The sequence below is a fragment of the Bubalus bubalis genome, chromosome 4, assembly GCF_019923935.1.
Source record: "Bubalus bubalis isolate 160015118507 breed Murrah chromosome 4, NDDB_SH_1, whole genome shotgun sequence".
Taxonomy (NCBI): domain Eukaryota; kingdom Metazoa; phylum Chordata; class Mammalia; order Artiodactyla; family Bovidae; genus Bubalus; species Bubalus bubalis.
In genome coordinates, this window is record NC_059160.1 from 80,333,592 (window position 1) to 80,353,235 (window position 19,644).

At 36.1% G+C, this 19,644-nt stretch overlaps 1 protein-coding gene across 3 annotated transcripts in view; it reads left to right on the forward strand.

Annotated features, from left to right (window-relative positions):
- Positions 1 to 19,644, forward strand: part of CNTN1 (contactin 1) — a 404,810-nt gene that overhangs the window by 226,999 nt on the left and 158,167 nt on the right. For all 3 annotated transcript variants that reach the window (XM_006055954.4, XM_006055956.4, XM_006055955.4), the window contains exons 4-6: positions 5,150 to 5,282; positions 8,876 to 9,048; positions 11,294 to 11,389. In XM_006055954.4, coding sequence (XP_006056016.1) covers positions 5,150 to 5,282; positions 8,876 to 9,048; positions 11,294 to 11,389 — 402 coding nt within the window. The remainder of the gene's footprint in view (positions 1 to 5,149; positions 5,283 to 8,875; positions 9,049 to 11,293; positions 11,390 to 19,644) is intronic.

The window sequence follows — 19,644 nt, forward strand, 5'->3', positions numbered from 1 at the left end:
TCACTTAAATGATTCATTGTCTCTTCCTGTAAAGGACAAATGGAAATGGAGCACTTGGAAATATCTGCATATAATTTTGGAAAAGTACTTGTTGAGAATAAAATAGCATGGGGCACTGATAATATTCAGTTTGGCCTATAAACTTCAACCCAACTCACCCCCAAAGTGTTTTATCTTTACTTCAATCAGTAGGGGGATTGCCAATCAATAGATATAGTCTGATCATTATTAACATGTGACATTCCATTTTTTTCAATGGAAATTGCCATTGCTGATGTCTTTCCAGAAAGAAACATGCCTTATGATCATGATGAATAAACTATAAACATATGTTCAGTTTGCTAAAAGGTGATGAATTTTTATCTCAAAGTCACACATCTTAAAATCAAAAGATATCCTATCAAAAGAAACATTTAAAACTATGCATTTTATGAAGATGTGCAAGTGTGCAACTAACCTCGACCTCCACACAGATGTATGTTTATGTGCAGCTGTCTTTGTATTTCAAGGCACCATACAATACTTGAAATAATTAAGGCAATTAAGAATGAACAAAACTCAACTACTTCAAATGATAAAACTAGTTATTTTAAGAAAATTAATAAATTATTAATTAAATTGAGGATTCAGGATTGTTATAATCCCAATAAGGCTTCCCTGGTGGCTTAGATGGTGAAGAATTGACTTGCAATGCAGGAGATAATGACAGTACCAGAGGACTCTTTAGAAGCAGGTGCTAGACAGGCCAGGATTAGCTATTTCTACATGGGAAATACAATACTGTTGAATCTTTAGTTAATGCAACTGTGCACCTATTGAGATGAGTTCAAATTTTTTTAAATTGTATGTGATTACAATTATTAAATGAAGTACATATTTAATTCAGTTCAGTTCAGTTCAGTCATTCAGTCGTGTCCGACTCTTTGTGACCCCATGAATTGCAGCACGCCAGGCCTCCCTGTCCATCACCAACTCCCGGAATTCACTTAAACTCACATCCATTGAGTAGGTGATGCCATCCAGCCATCTCATCCTCTGTCATCCCCTTCTCCTCCTGCCCCCAATCCCTCCCAGCATCAGAGTCTTTTCCAATGAGTCAGCTCTTCGAATGAGGTGGCCAGAGTACTGGAGTTTCAGCTTTAGCATCATTCCTTCCAAAGAACACCCAAGGCTGATCTCCTTTAGAATGGACCGGTTGGATCTCCTTGCAGTCCAAGGGACTCTCAAGAGTCTTCTCCAACACCACAGTTCAAAAGCATCAATTCTTTGGCGCTCAGCTTTCTTCACAGTCTAACTCTCACATCCATACATGAATTAGTGGAAAGTTTTTCCAATTTGCTGCTTATTCCAAAATTCTCCAATGTATGTTGAAATGGACCTAAGGAAAATCTCTAATCTTGAAGACCTAAAATTCTATTAACAGTGTCTTTCACAGAACAGAACTTTTAAACATGAATAAAGTCCAGCTTATCATTTTTTTTTTCTTTTGTGGATCATGCTTTTGAAATTATGTCTCAAAATTCTTCACCATATGCAAGGTCTGAATCAAGTTATTGACTGAATTAAGGACACATCGGAGAAGGCAATGGCACCCCACTCCAGTACTCTTGCCTGGAAAATCCCATGGATGGAGGAGCCTGGTAGACTGCAGTCTGTGGGGTCTCTAGGAGTCAGACACGACTGTGTAACTTTCAAGTAGACAACCTGAGCGACTTCACTTTCACTTTTCACTTTCATGCATTGGAGAAGGAAATGGCAAGCCACTCCAGTGTTCTTGCCTGGAGAATCCCAGGGATGGGGCAGCCTGGTGGGCTGCTGTCTCTGGGGTCGCACAGAGTCGGACGTGACTGAAGCGACTTAGCAGTAGCAGCAAGGACAACCAAAACCTCTAGTTCATTAAACTGTAGCCTCACAGAAGACCATTTAAAATTCCTATGTTAACTCTAATGTAACAAGTGGAAACTCAAGATCTATCCAGTGTAGATAAGTTGACTTCTGTTTAAGTTTTATAATTGCACCAAACATTCATTCCTCTTTAAATTTGATGATCTTTTCTGTTGATGATAGTAATACCATAATCATCAAGCTTGTATATAAATACAATGTATTTAGAAGATATTCATGAGCTTAAACTCCCCTAAAATGTATTTATTTTAATATTCTGAATAATTGGTATGTTTAAATTTTTGTAAATTGCTCAGAATTGTTACACTATTCATTATTCATCAAGGGTTAAAGTGAGAATAGTATTCATCTTACCTTCAAGAAGAGAATCAAAATATATTAATAAAATTGAACTTCACTGCTCATCTTTTTAAGCATTTTTGTGTGAATTGGGAAGAAACAGCAGAAGCTCCAAAGCAGCAGGGTTACTAAATTGCTGCAGTTAGTAAAGCTGGGCAACTGACAGAGATTCAAAGAAGAGTTCATGAGATTGTTTAAGTGGGAAAAGAAAGGAAAGTGAAAGTGAAGTTGCTCAGTCGTGTCCGACTCTTTGCGACCCCATGGAAGGTAACTACCAGCCTCCACAGTCCATGGGATTTTCCAGGCAAGAATACTGAACTGGGCTGCCATTTCCTTCTCCAGAGGATCTTCCCAACCCAGGGATCGAACCCGGGTCTCTTGCACTGGAGACAGACTATTTACCGCCTGAGCCACTAGTATCATAGATGTGTGCTTAGTCGCTGTTGTGTCAAACTCTTTGCAACCCCATGGACTGTAGCCCACCAGGCTCCTCTATCCATGGAGACTCTCCGGGCAAGAATACTGGAGTGCGTTGCCATGCCTTACTCCAGGAGATCTTCCCAACCCAGGGATCAAACCCAGGTCTCCCGCATTGTGGGTGGATTCTTTACTATCTGACCCACCAGAGAAGCCCAAAAACACTGGAGTGGGTAGCCTTCTGCAGGGGAACTTACCAACCCAGGAATCGAACTTGGGTTTCCTGCATTGCAGGCAGATTCTTTACCAGCTGAGCTACCCAGGAAGCCCTTTTTATCATAGATAATTCCAAGGCTATTTCTTTCTGAAATCAAAAAAAAAGTCTAGAACCTACATACAAATAAAGGTCTTGTTATCAAGGATTTGAGATTCATTACATGTTTCCCTGTCATGCTATTTCTTCCTAAAGGCCAGAAAACGCTGGGCATCATCAGGTAATTACTAGAAGCAAAGCAGAAAACATTATAGTATTTCTAGTTTTTAGTCTCAAGTATATGGAAATGAACAGCTTAGAGCAGGACTTCAAAAATCATTAGCAAATGACTTCTGTGAACACCTTGCATTCATCATCTTACTTATGGTTGCAGTAGGCCTATGGAGTCCTTAGGGCACAGGCCCCAATTCCTTTTTTTTTTTTTTTTTTTTTTAGTGTAAATAGCATATGGAACGAATGACTTGTATAAAACAACAGCTAGGAAACCAGTGTTGAGCTAAATCCCATTTCCTCTAGTTCCTCCAGTTCTGATTCAGTGATTTATCTGTGATCTGAAATAGGATGATGCTATATAATGTAACTGAGATCCATAAATTCTTGAATGGCATTTTCAGCAAATTCCAACTAAAAATGAGGCTTCTCCCTTTGAAATATTTCAGGTCAGTTTAGGAAAATTAATACTGGGAAAATTAATACTCTTCATACTGGGAGAAACTAACAGGTTTTTGATTAATCATCTGTGTACACAAAAATGTGTATTGACATGATGCTTGTGGCACCAGAATTAGAAGAATGAATAAAATTTGGCTTCTGAAACTTTTGGAATTAGTCTAAACGGTGAGATATATAAGACATGTAAATTAAATTTTGAAAAAATTGGCAAATTCATGAGAATGTGGGTTGTCTCAATGTAATTCTCACAGTAGTCAAATGAGGTAGGTTTTAATATTATCTCCATCTTATAAGGGGGGATATCAAGGCTTTGAGATATTAAATAATTTTTCCAAAAGCACTGATAAACTTCACTAAGGCAAGATTTAAAAGATGTAATTAAACTGCTTGTTAGGAGAAACTAGAAGAAAGTTCTTATCCTCAAGTTTAATGTTAGAATAGCCAATTTTTCAGTATGACATTTGCCTTACACTCGCTCTTAAAAAAATAAATTGAAAGAGTGAACCATAGCTTTTGATTAAGCAGAGACCTACAATGATCCCATGTAAGAATATTCCTTCTTTCTAGCCATATATATAAGTATGAAGTCATTTCGAGCATCTGGCTCTTCACTGGGCTCTATAAAAAATGTAACAAACTGATGACATGTGAGTGATTCTCTTCCTCATCCTGCTGTGAGGTGTCACACCTCCTCTCCAGAGAGGATATGCTGTCAGGAACAACTGCTTCAACACTGGTATTTTTGTGGTAGATTTTAAACCAGCTGGCCAGATCCCATATCCATTTACTGATAACTCATGGATTGTTCAGTAATTTATAGATTGTTCTAGATGCTACCAGTTTTGGTCACATGTTTAAAAAGAAAAACAAAACAAGAACTGACCCAAGAAAAGAACCCATTTCCTCAGAACTTCTAGAAATATATTCATTCTATTGTTCAAAAATTGTTAAACAATTATTATGTTCCACACTGCTAGACAGCTATGGAGGAGAGTGCAGTATAGAAATTACGGCATCTGCAATCTAGTAAACCTTTCCCCAGGCATCTGCAATCTGGTAAAACCATAAATTGCATCAAGAATCACAGCAGCTGTGTTAAGTGCCATAGCCTGCCAGGGAGTTATGAGAACGTGGACCCATTAAAACTAGGAGGGGTTTGAGAGTTGGCTTCCCGAAGGAGCTAACTTTATGATTGCCATTAAGGATTGTACAAATTTTGATGGGAGGAGAGAAATGAGATGGTGGTTCCAGAAAGAAGAAAATCTCAGGGGCATGAAAGCATGACTTGTTTGAGAGGCACTAATTAGTTAAGCATGGCAACACAGAGTGGTTTTCAGAAGATGATTGAGAGATAAGTAGAAAAGAATTTTGAATAAACCTAAACATTTTCCTCAGGATCCTAGAGGCAAACATCTTTGGTTCAAATGACACTGGAGATCCCAGGTTTCTGACCTTTCTTTCAAAAAAACCTTTTTAAATGTACTCAAATTTTCTTTGATTTCTAAAATAAAGAAATATAAAATAATTTTATTTTTCTTATAGTTTCTGAGGAAGACAAAGGATTTGGACCAATTTTTGAAGAACAACCAATCAATACCATTTATCCAGAGGAGTCACCGGAAGGAAAAGTTTCACTAAACTGTAGGGCACGAGCCAGCCCTTTCCCAGTTTACAAGTAACGTACCTCACTGCTCTTTTCAGAATGAAGTGTTGGACTAAGATTACAGATCAGCATCTATGATCCTATATCTATAGAGAAAGCTATGGCCTAAAGCTTTCTACGAAATCTAGGGTCATTATAAAAAATATTGTCATACAGCGAATTTTTTAAAAGTTGTTTAATATTGAAATAGTTTTCTTAAACATATGCATATAATTCACTTCCTATTTCCTGCACAGAGAATGCCAGTACCATTTCACATTATCACTTAAAAATCGGCTAATGGAGATCATGCTATTAAATAAGAAAATGGTTACATGAAAAATTTAAATATATTTAAAATATATGCACTTGAGGATAGACTGTTTTTGTATTTATTGGCCTGCTGCTGCTAAGTCATTTCAGTCTTGTCCAACTCTGTGTGACCCCATAGACGGCAGCCCACCAGGATCCTCGGTCCCTGGGATTCTCCAGGCAAGAATCCTGGAGTGGGTTGCCATTTCCTTCTCCATATATTGGCCTAGATAACTCATATTTACAGATGACAGATAATAGTCTATATTAACCACATTTAAAGAGCATATTACATAGATAATTCTAGAAAACACCATTTTTCAGTAGTCTCAGATCTATATGCCAGACAACAAAACAAATTCCTTAAATGACTCTATCTATCAGACAATCTATATATCTCTTCATGTTTTTTTCTGGAGTACCTATTAACACTATCAAGAATAAATTTATGAAAAGTAGCAGTCAGTTTTCTTGCTTCAGGGTGTTCAGAAAAATATACTAACAGTTTCTAGTCTGATATAAGGAATAAGATTTTAAAATTAACCAAATGCCAATGGATTTTGGTTCCATGAAGACAAAGCAAGTGATTGACAGGAAAATTGGGGCTCTCGTGTGTTCATATCACCTGAGTTAATTGAAGGTTGTCATTCAACAAAGTTGATTTTAGTAGTAGATTTGTCTTTTCATGGATAGAAAAACAACTTTTCATTGCTATTAAAAATTTATTATCATGAAGAATACACATTCCTTTCATTTCATTATACTTGAACTCATTTCCTAGTGCCTCTAACTATAATTGCAAATTTTTTCCTAAAATAAAATATAAATTTATATGCAAAATCACCATCTTGGAATGTAATATAAGTGGATATTTTATAAATTATATAAATAACATATTTGTTCTGAAAATATCTGATGGGCTAGATTTATTTTTACCCTTAAGTCATTCATCATGGGAGTTTACATACATAACCTTGGACTTGGCATAGTATAACTAATGACAGGCTCTAGAGAAGTACAGAATTTTATAGGAAAGGAAGCTGTGACCTATATAAGTAAATTGACTTGCTCCAGACCTAGTACATCACAGCTCTAAGACTGAAACACAAGTATTATGACTTTCAAGGAAACATATAATTTTTTTTCAGTATTCATCTATCTAGACAGGTTGATAGTATTTGAAAAGCTATTTCAGTGATGGTTATTCTGTGATTCTCTTTCCTTGACGTTCATACACGTGGAACTTAAGCAAATCAGCCTCCAGGCTCCCATGAAGAATAAAAGAACAGAAAGAGGTTGTTCTCAGATAGTGTTCTAAGAATGCGGGCTTCTCTTTGCTGCCCCACTGCCACCATAGAGACTGTAAGAAGCAAAGTTTTACATCACTAAAATTGTGTACATATTAATACCCCCTTACATCTGCCTCCCTCAAGTCCCATTTAGTTTTCTTATCACAATTTAAAAAATAACAATAAAAAGCAAAACTTTGCTTGGCAAATATATCACCAACTTCCTCCCACAGACTACATAATCATTTAAGTCCCCAGGGCAAGTATGCCCTTATTATCTATACAGTAATATAGAAAACTGATAGGAAGAAGTAGACGTTTAATAGTTGTGAAGATGGTCTGCATTTGACAGCAAAGTAAGAAAAAATTATTCAGCTCATGATGTAGCTTGTCTGACAAAAGAACACTTGCCATGATGAAAATTTACTTAATATTCAAGGAAAGCCATACTAACCTTGGTAATCATGCAATTTGTCATTAACATAGTACTTTGATATTTATGGTATGTTCTGTGATAATTTGTTATTCATGGCAACATCATGAAAGATAAAACAGGGAACTTTTTTACTTACCAGTCTTGAGACTTTCACTATCTTGCCCTGTCTCCCACAATAACAAGAACTCAAATAAAAATTGTATTTAAGGCTGTGTGAAAGGGATTATAACAATGGTGAATATTCCGAAAAATTAAATAGACGAGTGAACTTACCTAATCACAGCAAGATTTAATCATTATATCACATCAGGACAGAATCAGACCCACTGGGAAGAAGTTAAAACAAGAAATAAAAATTTGGAGTGAATATAATGGGGAGGAATGTATATTGATATCTTATATTTTGATATAACTAGTGCCTCACAAGGGAAACCACTGCCTTGGCAAATGCTAAGTGACTCGACATTGGATGGTTCAGGCAGGGACAATATTGCCATCAGCTAGGTGAAGGGGATGATTTATTCATAGGGCTGATATTTGGTAGGTTTTGAAAAGCAAAGCATGGTTTCCTGTGTTTGCTTTTAAATTACTTCCCACACTGTAAAAATTAAAACTAAAAATGTTCTAGTAGTTTGATTTATTAAAAATATTATAAAATTATTAGGCCTTTCTAGCAAGATGCTAACCCTAATCAGAATTCTGCAGCCAGGACATGAGTGATGGGGCCACAGCCCACTGGTTGACATAGCTCTTGTCTTAAAACACTGCAGAAGACATGAAACCTTAACCCTAAAAGAGAATGATTATAAAATTATGCAGGTGGTCAGCTTAATTGAAAACTATTTTATATATGCAATACTCTCATCATCTCACCATGAAAGTTTCCTGATTCTAGTTAGTTTAGATTCTAGATTCCTGTTTCTAGTTAGTTTATTCTCCGTCACCATCAATATACCTGCAATAATGTATCTGTGGCCTGGAACCAAGACCCAATTGACTTTAGCCATTTTCAAATGGTGTGATCGACCTCTAGTGGTCAGAATATGACATTAACTGAGTAAAACCCTGATTTCTATTGGTGTTTTATTCAAAATGAAATTTTATTCAAAAATGACTTTGATATTGATATCTTATATTTTGATATCTTACATCTTATACTTTTATATCTTGTATTCATATCTTATATTTTACTTCTAATATAGTAATATTTTAAATATTTATATAACATTTATTTATTCATGAATCTAACCACTGCATAAATGGTTATCATTTATGATCCATGTATATCTGCTAAGAAACCATTTATGTAGCAAAATTCAATGAAATATTTGTCCTTTGGAATGCCTCATGCTAAAAAAGGAAATATCTCATATACTTGAACATTTACCTTTCTGTGCCTGAACTAAATTATAAATCATGAGCCAAGGACATGGAATTATAGAATATGAAGAAATACCACTCTGAGTCAACTACTTAATCACCTTATTTCATATGGAGCTGTACTCATATTATTTTAGAACAATGTTATCCCAGTATACTGATTTCAGTCCTCTTAACATTTGATATGGCATTTACTTATTTTTTCATAGATGGAGAATGAATAATGGGGATATTGATCTAACAAGTGATCGGTACAGTATGGTAGGAGGAAACCTTGTTATCAACAATCCAGACAAACAGAAAGATGCTGGAATATATTACTGTTTAGCATCAAATAACTATGGGATGGTCAGAAGCACTGAAGCAACCCTGAGTTTTGGATGTAAGTAATTGTGACTTTAAAATGGGTATGTGCATTTAGGTGAAGAAAATTTTATACATTATCAGAAGAATTAAGCAAAAAAGGGGAAATCGAGGAGAAAGAAAAGTGAGAGAAAGACTTATAGATGAGGTGGGTTTTATAAGATTAGTGGGCCTTAATTGTGTGGAGAAGAAAAACAATTCCAAGAGAGCAAAGTGTTATGAGGAGTATTATGAATGTACTTAAAGTAATGAAAGATGATAACACTGGAAAATAAACTAAGGTCATGTTCAGAAAGATCTTGAATAAGTTTCTAAAAATTACTCTCAATGGAAATGCTAAGCTTTGGATTCTCACTGGGGATGATATTGTTCCCAAGATAGTGAAAATCAGTTCTTGGAGGCAGGGAACCATCTTATATATTACAACACAATGGTCTTATTCCGTAGTATTTAATTTTTCTTGTTAGTAATGAATTAAATGTTAACTGATTTAAGTTTAAATTAAATAAAATTTCTCCTTTTAGGGACAATAATAATGAGAATACTTTGAGAAACATTGTGCTAAACTAAAAGTTAGAGGTTATTATGGAATAAAAATGTGTATTGGGAGAGGAGTTAGACTAGATGTTCTCCACACGTGATTTTATAAGTCAGCATTTAAATATTTTGCAAAATGAATTATAGGATGAAAGTGACATTTTTAAAAGGACCCAAGTGGTACTGATTACCAGAAGGGAGTGAGACAAAATCAGCAAGTGCAGCCAGATTAAATTCATGTGGTGACAGTGAGAGTGCAAATGATAAACTCAATCCTTGAGGAAATAAACAACAGATTCACTGAAGGAAAAAGACCTTGAATATTTTCTTAAGGAAAGTCTAGTCAAAGGGCAGAAACATTTTGCTCTCTTTAAAATGAAACAGGAGCAATTAAGACCAATTTCAAGGATAAAAGGAAGCACTTCAATAGTCTCTTCGCATTTAGAGAAAACATTGTTATCCACAGTGAGATAGACCCCAACTAAGTTTTAGAATAGGAATGGCATTCCAGGGAGGCATCAGGACAGGAAAAGCAGATTTGAAGGGTTCTTTGCAAAAAGGTAATTATTGGAATGATGATTTTTCAGAGATGTAAACATATTAAGAGAATTAAAAACTAGATTTCATAATTTGAGTACTGATCACAGCATATTAAAAAGCAGAAACATTACTTTGCTGACAAAGGTCCATTTAGTCAGAGCTATGGTCTTTCTAGTAGTCATGTGAGAGCTGGACCATAAAGAAGGCTGAGTGCCGAAGAATTGATGTTTTCAAATTGTGGTGCTGGGGAAGACTCTTGAGTGTCCCTTGGACAGCAAGGAGATCAAAAAGTCAACCCTAAAGGAAATGAACCCTGAATATTCATTAGAAGGACTGATCCTGAAGCTGAAGTTCCAATCCTTTGGCCGCATGATGTGAAGAACCAACTCACTGGAAAGAACACTGATGCTGAGAAAGATTAAGGGAAAGAGGAGAAGGGGGCTACAGAGGATGAGAAGGTCAGATGGCATCACCAACTCAATGGACATGAGTTTGAGCAAACTCCGGGAGATAGTGAAGGACAAGGAAGCCTGGTGTGCTACATACAGTCCATGGGGTCGCAGAGAGTCAGACATGACTTAGTGACCGACACCAACTTATCACACATAAGGAATTGGAGATGAGACAAGTCTGAAACAGAATAAGAACCAGTAACATAAATGAAGAATCAGATAGTAGACTATCAAAGAATCCAAGCAAAATGTGAGTTCCAAATACACAGAACAGAGTGAAGGAAATAAAAACTGAGGAAAGTCCAGAATTTGAAAAAGAGCAAGATTATTGACCTTCACGTTCCTCAGCTAGGATTCTGCCCTTCATCCTTACTCCTCCCCACTGGACTCCTCTCTCAGACTTTCTCTGGTAGAGCCCTGGGTTTGTCTGTGCACATTGCATTTCCAGATATTCTTACAGAGAGTCTTCCTAAATCTGAAGCAAGGTTTAGAAAATGCACAGTCTTCCGGGTTGTCACAATAGTTATACAGATGCTGCCAATGTCCATAGTCTTCTGTAATGTGTGCACATTCCAGCGTCTGAAAAGGCTCGAATAAGCTTTTGATAAGCTTCACCAAACCAACAGAGAAATATTGTATCCAAAAGTGAATTAGTAGCTGAAAAAGAAACTTTAATGAGTATCAATTTTTCTATTGCCCAGAGAATGAATTTTTCCTTCTTGCTTTCATGATTAGATCTTGATCCTTTCCCACCTGAGGAACGTCCTGAGGTCAGAGTGAAAGAAGGGAAAGGAATGGTGCTGCTCTGTGACCCTCCATACCATTTCCCAGGTAAACTTAGCTCTTCTATGATTATAAGCATCTAGGAAATGAAGTGGGAACACTTTTATTTCTTAATGATATTGGAGCATTTATAATTAAGACTCAGTATTTGTATAACCTTATAATACATCACTTACTAAAGCTTATAGATGCTTGCTTTTTTGATTCTTTAAACAGTTGTCCGTAATTCCAAAGGTCTATGATCATTTCAGCTTATAAATGACATGTATGTTGGATTATGTTCCTATTAATGTCCTGTTACACGGAAGAAAATATGGTAGATTTTCTACAAATAATTCCTATAATAGAATAGTACCAAGGAGGAAATAATTATTTTATTAATAATTTGGCATCTAAAATATGCTGCTGCTGCTAAGTTGCTTCAGTCGTGTCCCACTCTGTGCGACCCCTGAGACGGCAGCCCACCAGGCTTCCCCGTCCCTGGGATTCTCCAGGCAAGAACACTGGAGTGGGTTGCCATTTCCTCCTCCAATGCATGAAAGTGAAAAGTGAAAGTGAAGTCGCTCAGTCGTGTCCGACTCTTAGCGACCCCATGGGCTGCAGCCAAATATACTAGGACCTGTAATTAAACACCAGAAAGAAAGAGACATAATAAATTATTAATCTCTTTAGGAGTTCTAATCCACAAACAAAATGTGAGTTACAAATACATATAGTAAAGAAAATAAAAGCTGAGGAAATCCAGAATTGGGTACAGAGCAAGATTGTTGACCTCCACGTTCCTCAGCTAGGATTCTGCCCTTCATCCTCACTCCTTCTCCCCACTGGAGTGCTCCCTCAGTCTTCCTCTGGTGAAGCCCTGGGTTTGTCTGTGCACATTGTATTTGAAGCAAAGTTTAAAAAATGTGCAGTCTTCAGAGTTGTCACAACAGGTACATAGGTGCTGCCAATGTATCCCTGTACACAAGCAAGGGGCTAAACTGAAGTTCATCTGTTACAAGATTCAACTTTGGAATACATGTTTTCAGTAATTTGATATGGCTAAAATGAAAGCTACAAAACCATTGATTGAAAGATGAACACTGCATATATAATATTTTTACTCATTTCATTTATCAAACATTTTCTTCAAATAATATATTTATACCCTTTTTCTCTCATAAAAAAGTATTCTGGGTTCTTATAGTTTTAATCTTATGTCATAAAGTTGTCTCTAAATATCTCTATATAGAATGATTCATAACAGACTATTATAAATCTGGCATATATTAATATGGAATATATATACATGCACATATATACTATTCTGATTATGTATAGATAATAGACAGTTTATAATCAAATGGTGATCACTTTTTTCTTATAACTGTGGGAGAAAGAGAATTAGTTGATATACATAGGAGACGCAGTAGACATGAGTCTGAGCAAACTCCAGGAGAAAATGGAGGACAGAAGAGCCTGGCATGCTGCAGTCCATGGGGTCGCAAAGAGTCTGACATGACTTAGTGGCTGAACAACAACAAAAGGAAAAATTTATGAATTCAAATGTTGTAAAAAGTTTTTCAATGAAGGAGCGGTCTTTTTTTTTTTTTAAAGAACTGACAAAATTATGAAAAAATCCCCTCATGTTCATAGTGTTTCCCACAAACCATTGGCATCTGCTTTGAGTGAGATTTTCATTAAAGGGCGTTGAGCAGAGGAATCACAGGACATCACTTAAGTTATAGAAAGGCAAATCTGGTTACTGTTGTAAGAAAAGACTCAGCAGAATATAAAAGTGAAACCAGGAGCTCAGTTAAAGATATTGCCATCATGTAGGCAATGCATATGGACCAGAGCAGGGGAACTGGAGGTAGGAAGAAGTAGTTAAATTCAAGATATATTTTGAAGGAAGGGGTAAGAGTACAGGCTGGTAGACTTTATGTGTGAGATATAAGAGAAACACAGGAGTCAAGATGACATCAAAGTATTTGTCATGAGCTCTGGAGAGAATGGAGTTGTCTGGAAGAATAGTAGGTGTGGATGTAAGAGTGAGGTGCCTAAATTAAAATTCCAAAAAGAGTTGTTCAGTTGGCAGTTCTATGAATGTGGAACCCAGGGGCAACATCTGAGGTAGGAGCATCAGTTTGTCATGCAGCATTATATAAACTGTTTTCAAAGTCATAGGACTGTGTGTCATTACCTAGGGAAGTAGTATAGATAGATATATGGGGAATGGTTCAAGGAACACAAACTATGGGATTTTTCTGAGATGAGTCTTGTTTTCAAGCCTTTGTGGCATCTTTACAACTTTGTTGACTGAAGAATTTCATGGACCAAAACTAAGGTTGGTAGAAGCTTCAAATCATTAAGCCAAATGAGTGTATTACCTCTTCTTCCTGATAAAGATACAAATGTTTATATGGGTAGGGGCAGGACTGGGAGGTCTTTTAAATAAGCCAAAGAAACATCATTAATCACAGAATAGAACCTGAACAACTCATCTCCTTGTGCTCTTAGTGGATTATGACCTGTTTGAACATTAGACATGACACCTTCAAATATAATAATGGACATATGCTTCAAGACCATAGTGTGTATATATGTGTGTACTATTTTGCCATTTGCATGTCATAAATCTATCTTTCCACTATATGCAGTTAAGGTTTTGTATATTGCAGTTAATATTTCATGGAGTTGAGGTATAAACGAACCGACCAGGTTTGGATTTTGAACCTCAAAGAACATTATATATGCAACTATTTATAGCAGTCAAATCTTGTTGGCTCTATTTGGTGATCTGATAACCTAAAATTTACTCCTTACTAAGTCAACTTAACTTAGCCATAACTACATCTCAGTTTGCTTGTTTAAAATTTAGGAGTAATAATTCTTGTGCCACCTACTTCACAGACCTTGTTATGAGATTCAAATTTAATGTTTTTAAATTATAAAATGGATATTTAATTTAAAAGGATTATTATTCAATTAAATAAAATGTATTTAGTACATTTAATGCTATATTTTGAATCACCATTAAAACAAAAAAAGTACATCTCACTTCACTAAGAATTTTTTTTATTCACAGCTATTGAATTCACCTCTTATTTATGCACAGGAAAAAGATCTAAGGGGCAATCTCATCATTTACATTCACTACATTTTTCTATGGATTTGGGTGTTCTACAATTTCTTGCAAAGAGAAAAACTCTTATTTGAACCAGTTGTTTATTTATTAGGAATACTTATACATACCTATATCAGTAAAAATGTTGATTCAATTTTATAACAACACTTGATATGCAACTGATTGCCTAGTGCCTAGCACAGGATATGTGTCCAACAAATATTTGAAGAATGAGAAAGTAAAAGAGTAAATAAGTGTATTCATTAAATTGATAGATACATAGTGATTACAATTTTAGCAAAAGATAAATTTTCTTGTTTAGATCTTGTTTTATTAAATAGAATCATGAATTCATTAATGTGTAAGACTTTCTAAACCCCTAGATTCTCAGAAAATGGAAACATGATTCTTTGATTCCAACTGATTTTCAGAACCATCAGAAACTGAGTTACACATGTCACAAAATAGGAATCATATATGTGCATATTCTGTAAGAAAATTAAAAAAAGCCCATCATTTGAAGAGTGAGTACTATTGAGAAAATACAGGATATCTAATAATAGACATGGTGTGGATTTTTAAATAAATAAGAAAGTGGGAATACTCTTAAGAGAAAAAACTCATTAAATGTTGAATGTGATAGTGACTGAATCTCAATAGACTAGAAAGTTAAGCATAAAAATAGACAAGCATGCTAGAGCATAGTAGGGAATATATGAGCCCACAGTATAACCTGGTATAAATTTCTTTCTAAAAGAATTTATATATAGTTTACTATAGGTGTCAAACAAAAGTTAGAAGCTATTGTGATTTTATTGGTATAGGTAAATTCTGTTCTAATGAGGTTAATTAACAACAACAACAAAAAAAAGTACAAAAATCTTCAAAAAAGTTTGTGGACAGAGACAGCACTTAATTCCTTCAAATATATATCAAGGAGAAATGTAAAATTATTTATCAAGCTTGGGTAAGTGGTATATTTCAAAATAATACAATGAAACTGATCAAATGCACTATAATTGGCCAAAACAAATCCCCACTGTAATATGGTACAGACTCTCTTGAGGCAAAGAAAAAAGTCCCAGACACCTATGGATAAAAGCAATGTTTTTGAAACAGTCCTGGTATTTACTCTTCCTAAAAAGTAATTTTATAATAATTTATTATTTAAGCCAGACAGCAAGGCTATGAGGAAAATAGGTGCTGACTTCTTCAGTTCAGTTCAGTCGCTCAGTCGTGTCTGACTCTTTGCGACCCCATGAATCACAGCACGCCAGGCTTCCCTGTCCATCACCAACTTCCGGAGTTCACCCAAATGGATGGAGTTCGATGGAGTTCACATCCATCGAGTCGGTGATGCCCTCCAGCCATCTCATCCTCTGTCGTCCCCTTTTCCTCCTGCCCCCTACCCCTCCCAGCATCAGAGTCTTTTCCAATGAGTTAACTCTTTGCACGAGGTGGCCAAAGTACTGGAGTTTCAGCTTTAGCATCATTCCTTCCAAAGAACACCCAGGACTGATCTCCTTTAGAATGGACTAGTTGGATCTCCTTGCAGTGGAATGCAAAAGTAGAAAGTCAAGAAACACCTGGAATAACAGGCAAATTTGGCCTTGGAATATGGAATGAAGCAGGGCAAAGGCTAATAGAATTTTGCCAAGAGAACGCACTGGTCATAGCAAACACCCTCTTCCAACAACACAAGAGAAGACTCTACACATGGACATCACCAAACAGTCAACACTGAAATCAGACTGACTATGTTCTTTGTAGCCAAAGATGGAGAAGCTCTATACAGTCAACAAAAACAAGACCAAGAGCTGACTGTGGCTCAGATCATGAAGTCCTTATTGCCAAATTCAGACTTACATTGAAGAAAGTAGGGAAAACCACTAGACCATTCAGGTATGACCTAAATCAAATCCATTATGATTATACAGTAGAAGTGAGAAATAGATTTAAGGGTCTAGATCTGATAGATAGAGTGCCTGATGAACTATGGATGGAAGTTCGTGACAGTGTACAGGAGACAGGGATCAAGACCATCCCCATGGAAAAGAAATGCAAAAAAGCAGAATGGCTGTCTGGGGAGACCTTACAAATAGCTGTGAAAAGAAGAGAAATGAAAAGCAAAGGAGAAAAGGAAAGATACAAGCATCTGAATGCAGAGTTCCAAAGAATAGCAAGAAGAGATAAGAACGCCTTCCTCAGTGATCAATGTAAAGAAATAGAGGAAAACAACAAAATGGGAAAGACTTCTTCAGAGATGGTTAATTTTACCATTTGCAGGGAGTAAGGGAAGACAGATAATCTACTGAATGCCCGTAAGAACTGAGTCAGAGTTTGGCTCTTGATTACCTAAATTAAGCTTCATTCTTAAGTCTGATCAGCAGGGCAGCTACCACACCAATTGTGGAACAGTTTTGGTAGTTCTGGGTGGAAAAGGAAGTTAAAAGATCAGTTCTGCCTTCCTTTTGCTAAATGAGAGTCCCTTGGACTGCAAGGAGATCAAACGAGTCAATCCTAAGGGAAATCAGTCCTGAATATTCATTGAAAGGACTAATGCTGAAGATGAAGCTCCAATACTTTGGCCACCGAAGAACTGACTCATTGGAAAAGACCCTGATGCTGGGAAAGATTGAAGGCAGGAGGAGAAGGGGATGACAGAGGATGAGATGGTTGGATGGCATCACTGACTCGATGGACATGAGTTTGAGTAAGCTCCGGGGGTTGGTGATGGATAGGGAAGCCTGGCATGGTGCAGTCCATGGGGTCACAAAGAGTAAGACACAACTGATCGACTGAACAGAATTGATTGCTATACGTCCTTGGGCGAGTCAACCTAGTTAAACCTCTGTATCCTTTTTTAAAATGACAGTAGTGATCCCTAGCTTTGTTTTAGTGAGAAATGATAGCATCCAACATATTGCAATTATTCTTTTGTCCAAGTAGATGGTTTATCATTAGACAATAATCTATTAAATAAATTTATATTATTAATATTACAAGTTCCACAAGGGCAATGACCAAATTTGTCTTGTTTAGTGGCACATAGAAGATAACTCAGTAAACTGGAGGGGAGGCCCAATTTTGACCCATTGAGCAGGAAGCTCCCATGGAAAATGGGATGGGTACCCACTCCACTATTCTCACCTGGAGAACCCATGGACAGAAGAGCCTGACAGGCTACAGGCCATGGGGTCGCAAAGAGTTGGACACAACTGAGTTACTAACACTTTCACATTGAATATTTAGGAAAATATACACTGGGCCTTAAATCAGCCAGACCATTTATTCTGTAGTACAAGATTTATGTTTTTACCAACACATGGCAGTAACTTCTCTGACCTAACTTTTCTGCCTTTAAGATTCAAAGAGTAAAACATTATCCTGTTCCTCTTCTCTAATGAGTGGTACACAGAAAAATTTCTTAGAATTTAGAAAAACTGAGTAATATGGTAGTTAAAATAGCCTGACCAAAGTCATATTAATATTTAGTCTAGAATTAAAATACAGGTCTCCACATTGACATAACTATGGAGTACTCAGAATATTCTGAATTAATTTTGTGTGTGGTATCTTGAAATATTGTATAGCTAAGAAAATTCTTCTGTAAGGAAATCTGTACTTTCCTGACTCTTTCTGATTTTTTTGGAATTTGTGTCCAGAAATCATTACAAAAATATTAATTTTCTTTTTAAGTGAGAATACAAAAATTATTTCAAAACTAGACAAACTCACATCTGTTAAAATATACTTTAAATATTATTTTGGTTTACAGTCTGTTAAAATATATGATAAATGTTATTTCTAAATACTATAAACATAGAATTATTTGTTGCCCAATTCCAAAAACCTGATTTCAGCAATTTAAGCAGCCTCCAAAGTTTCTGCTTATTTTGTTTCTTCTGTGGTTTTTACCTGACCTTCTTAAATCAGCATAAGGATAACAATTAATATTAATAGAATCATTCACTTCATGGCAAATAGGTTGGGAAACAATGGAAACAGTAAAAAAGTTTATTTTCTTGGGCTCCAAAAATCACTGCAGAGGGTGACTGCAGCTGTGAAATTTAAAAAATGCTTGCTCCTTGGAGGAAAAGTTATGACAAACCCAGTCAGCATATTAAAAAGCAGAGACATTTCTTTGCCAACAAAGGTCCATATGGTTAAAGCTATGATTTATCCAGTAGTCATGTATGGATGTGAGAGTTGGACCATAAAGAAGGCTGAGCACTGAAGAACTGATGCTTTTGAACTGTGGTGTTGGGGATGACTTTTGAGAGTCACTTGGACAGAATGGGGATCAAACCAGTCAATCCTAAAGGAAATCAACCCTGAATATTCATTAGAAGGACTGATGCTGAAGCTGAAGCTCCAATACTTTGGCCACCTGATGCAGAGAGTCAAGTCATTGGAAAAGACCCTGATGCTGGGAAAGACTGAAGGCAAGAGGAGAAGGGGACAACAGAGGATGAGTTGGTTGGATGGCATCACCGACTTAATGAACTTGAGTTCGAGCAAGCTCTAGGAGATGTTGAAGGACAGGGAAGCCTGGCGTGCTGCAGTCTATAGGGCCACAAAGATTTGGACATGACTGAGCAACAGCAACAAGAATTATTCACAGATACAAAGGTCTAGAGAGGTGTATGCTAACAATAAGAATGCTGAGTTGGAGAAATATGGTGATTTTATTTTCTTTCAAATTTAACTTTGTATTTTCATTTTTTGAAAACAAAAAATAAACTTCTGTAATTAAAAAGTTAAGATAAAAAAATAATCATCTTCATTCACTTTTATGAGACTGTATATTGCTGGAGAAAATTATATAGCTAATTTAAATGGAATCCCCTGGACTATTATTTTCAATCATACTGGATGTATATAGCATGCAATTCTTTTAGTTTTTCATATTAAGCTCTTTTTCATTCTCTATTTAGCAGCTTTACCAGTCAATCACCTTGAGTTCCATAAAGCAAAATGGAATGGTGTCAGGTCAAGATTATTTCATTTTTAAAATATCTTGATTTTCCACCATCTTGCATCTAAATCTTTTCTAACTTGAACTAAGAGATCTTTTTCTGAGGGTACCTTTTTTTTTTTTATTCCCCTGAGGGTATTTTTTCCCCCTGAGGGTATCTCCCTAGAGACAGTTGTCTTCACATGGTTATAATGTTTTAAAGGGGATTAGGATATTGAG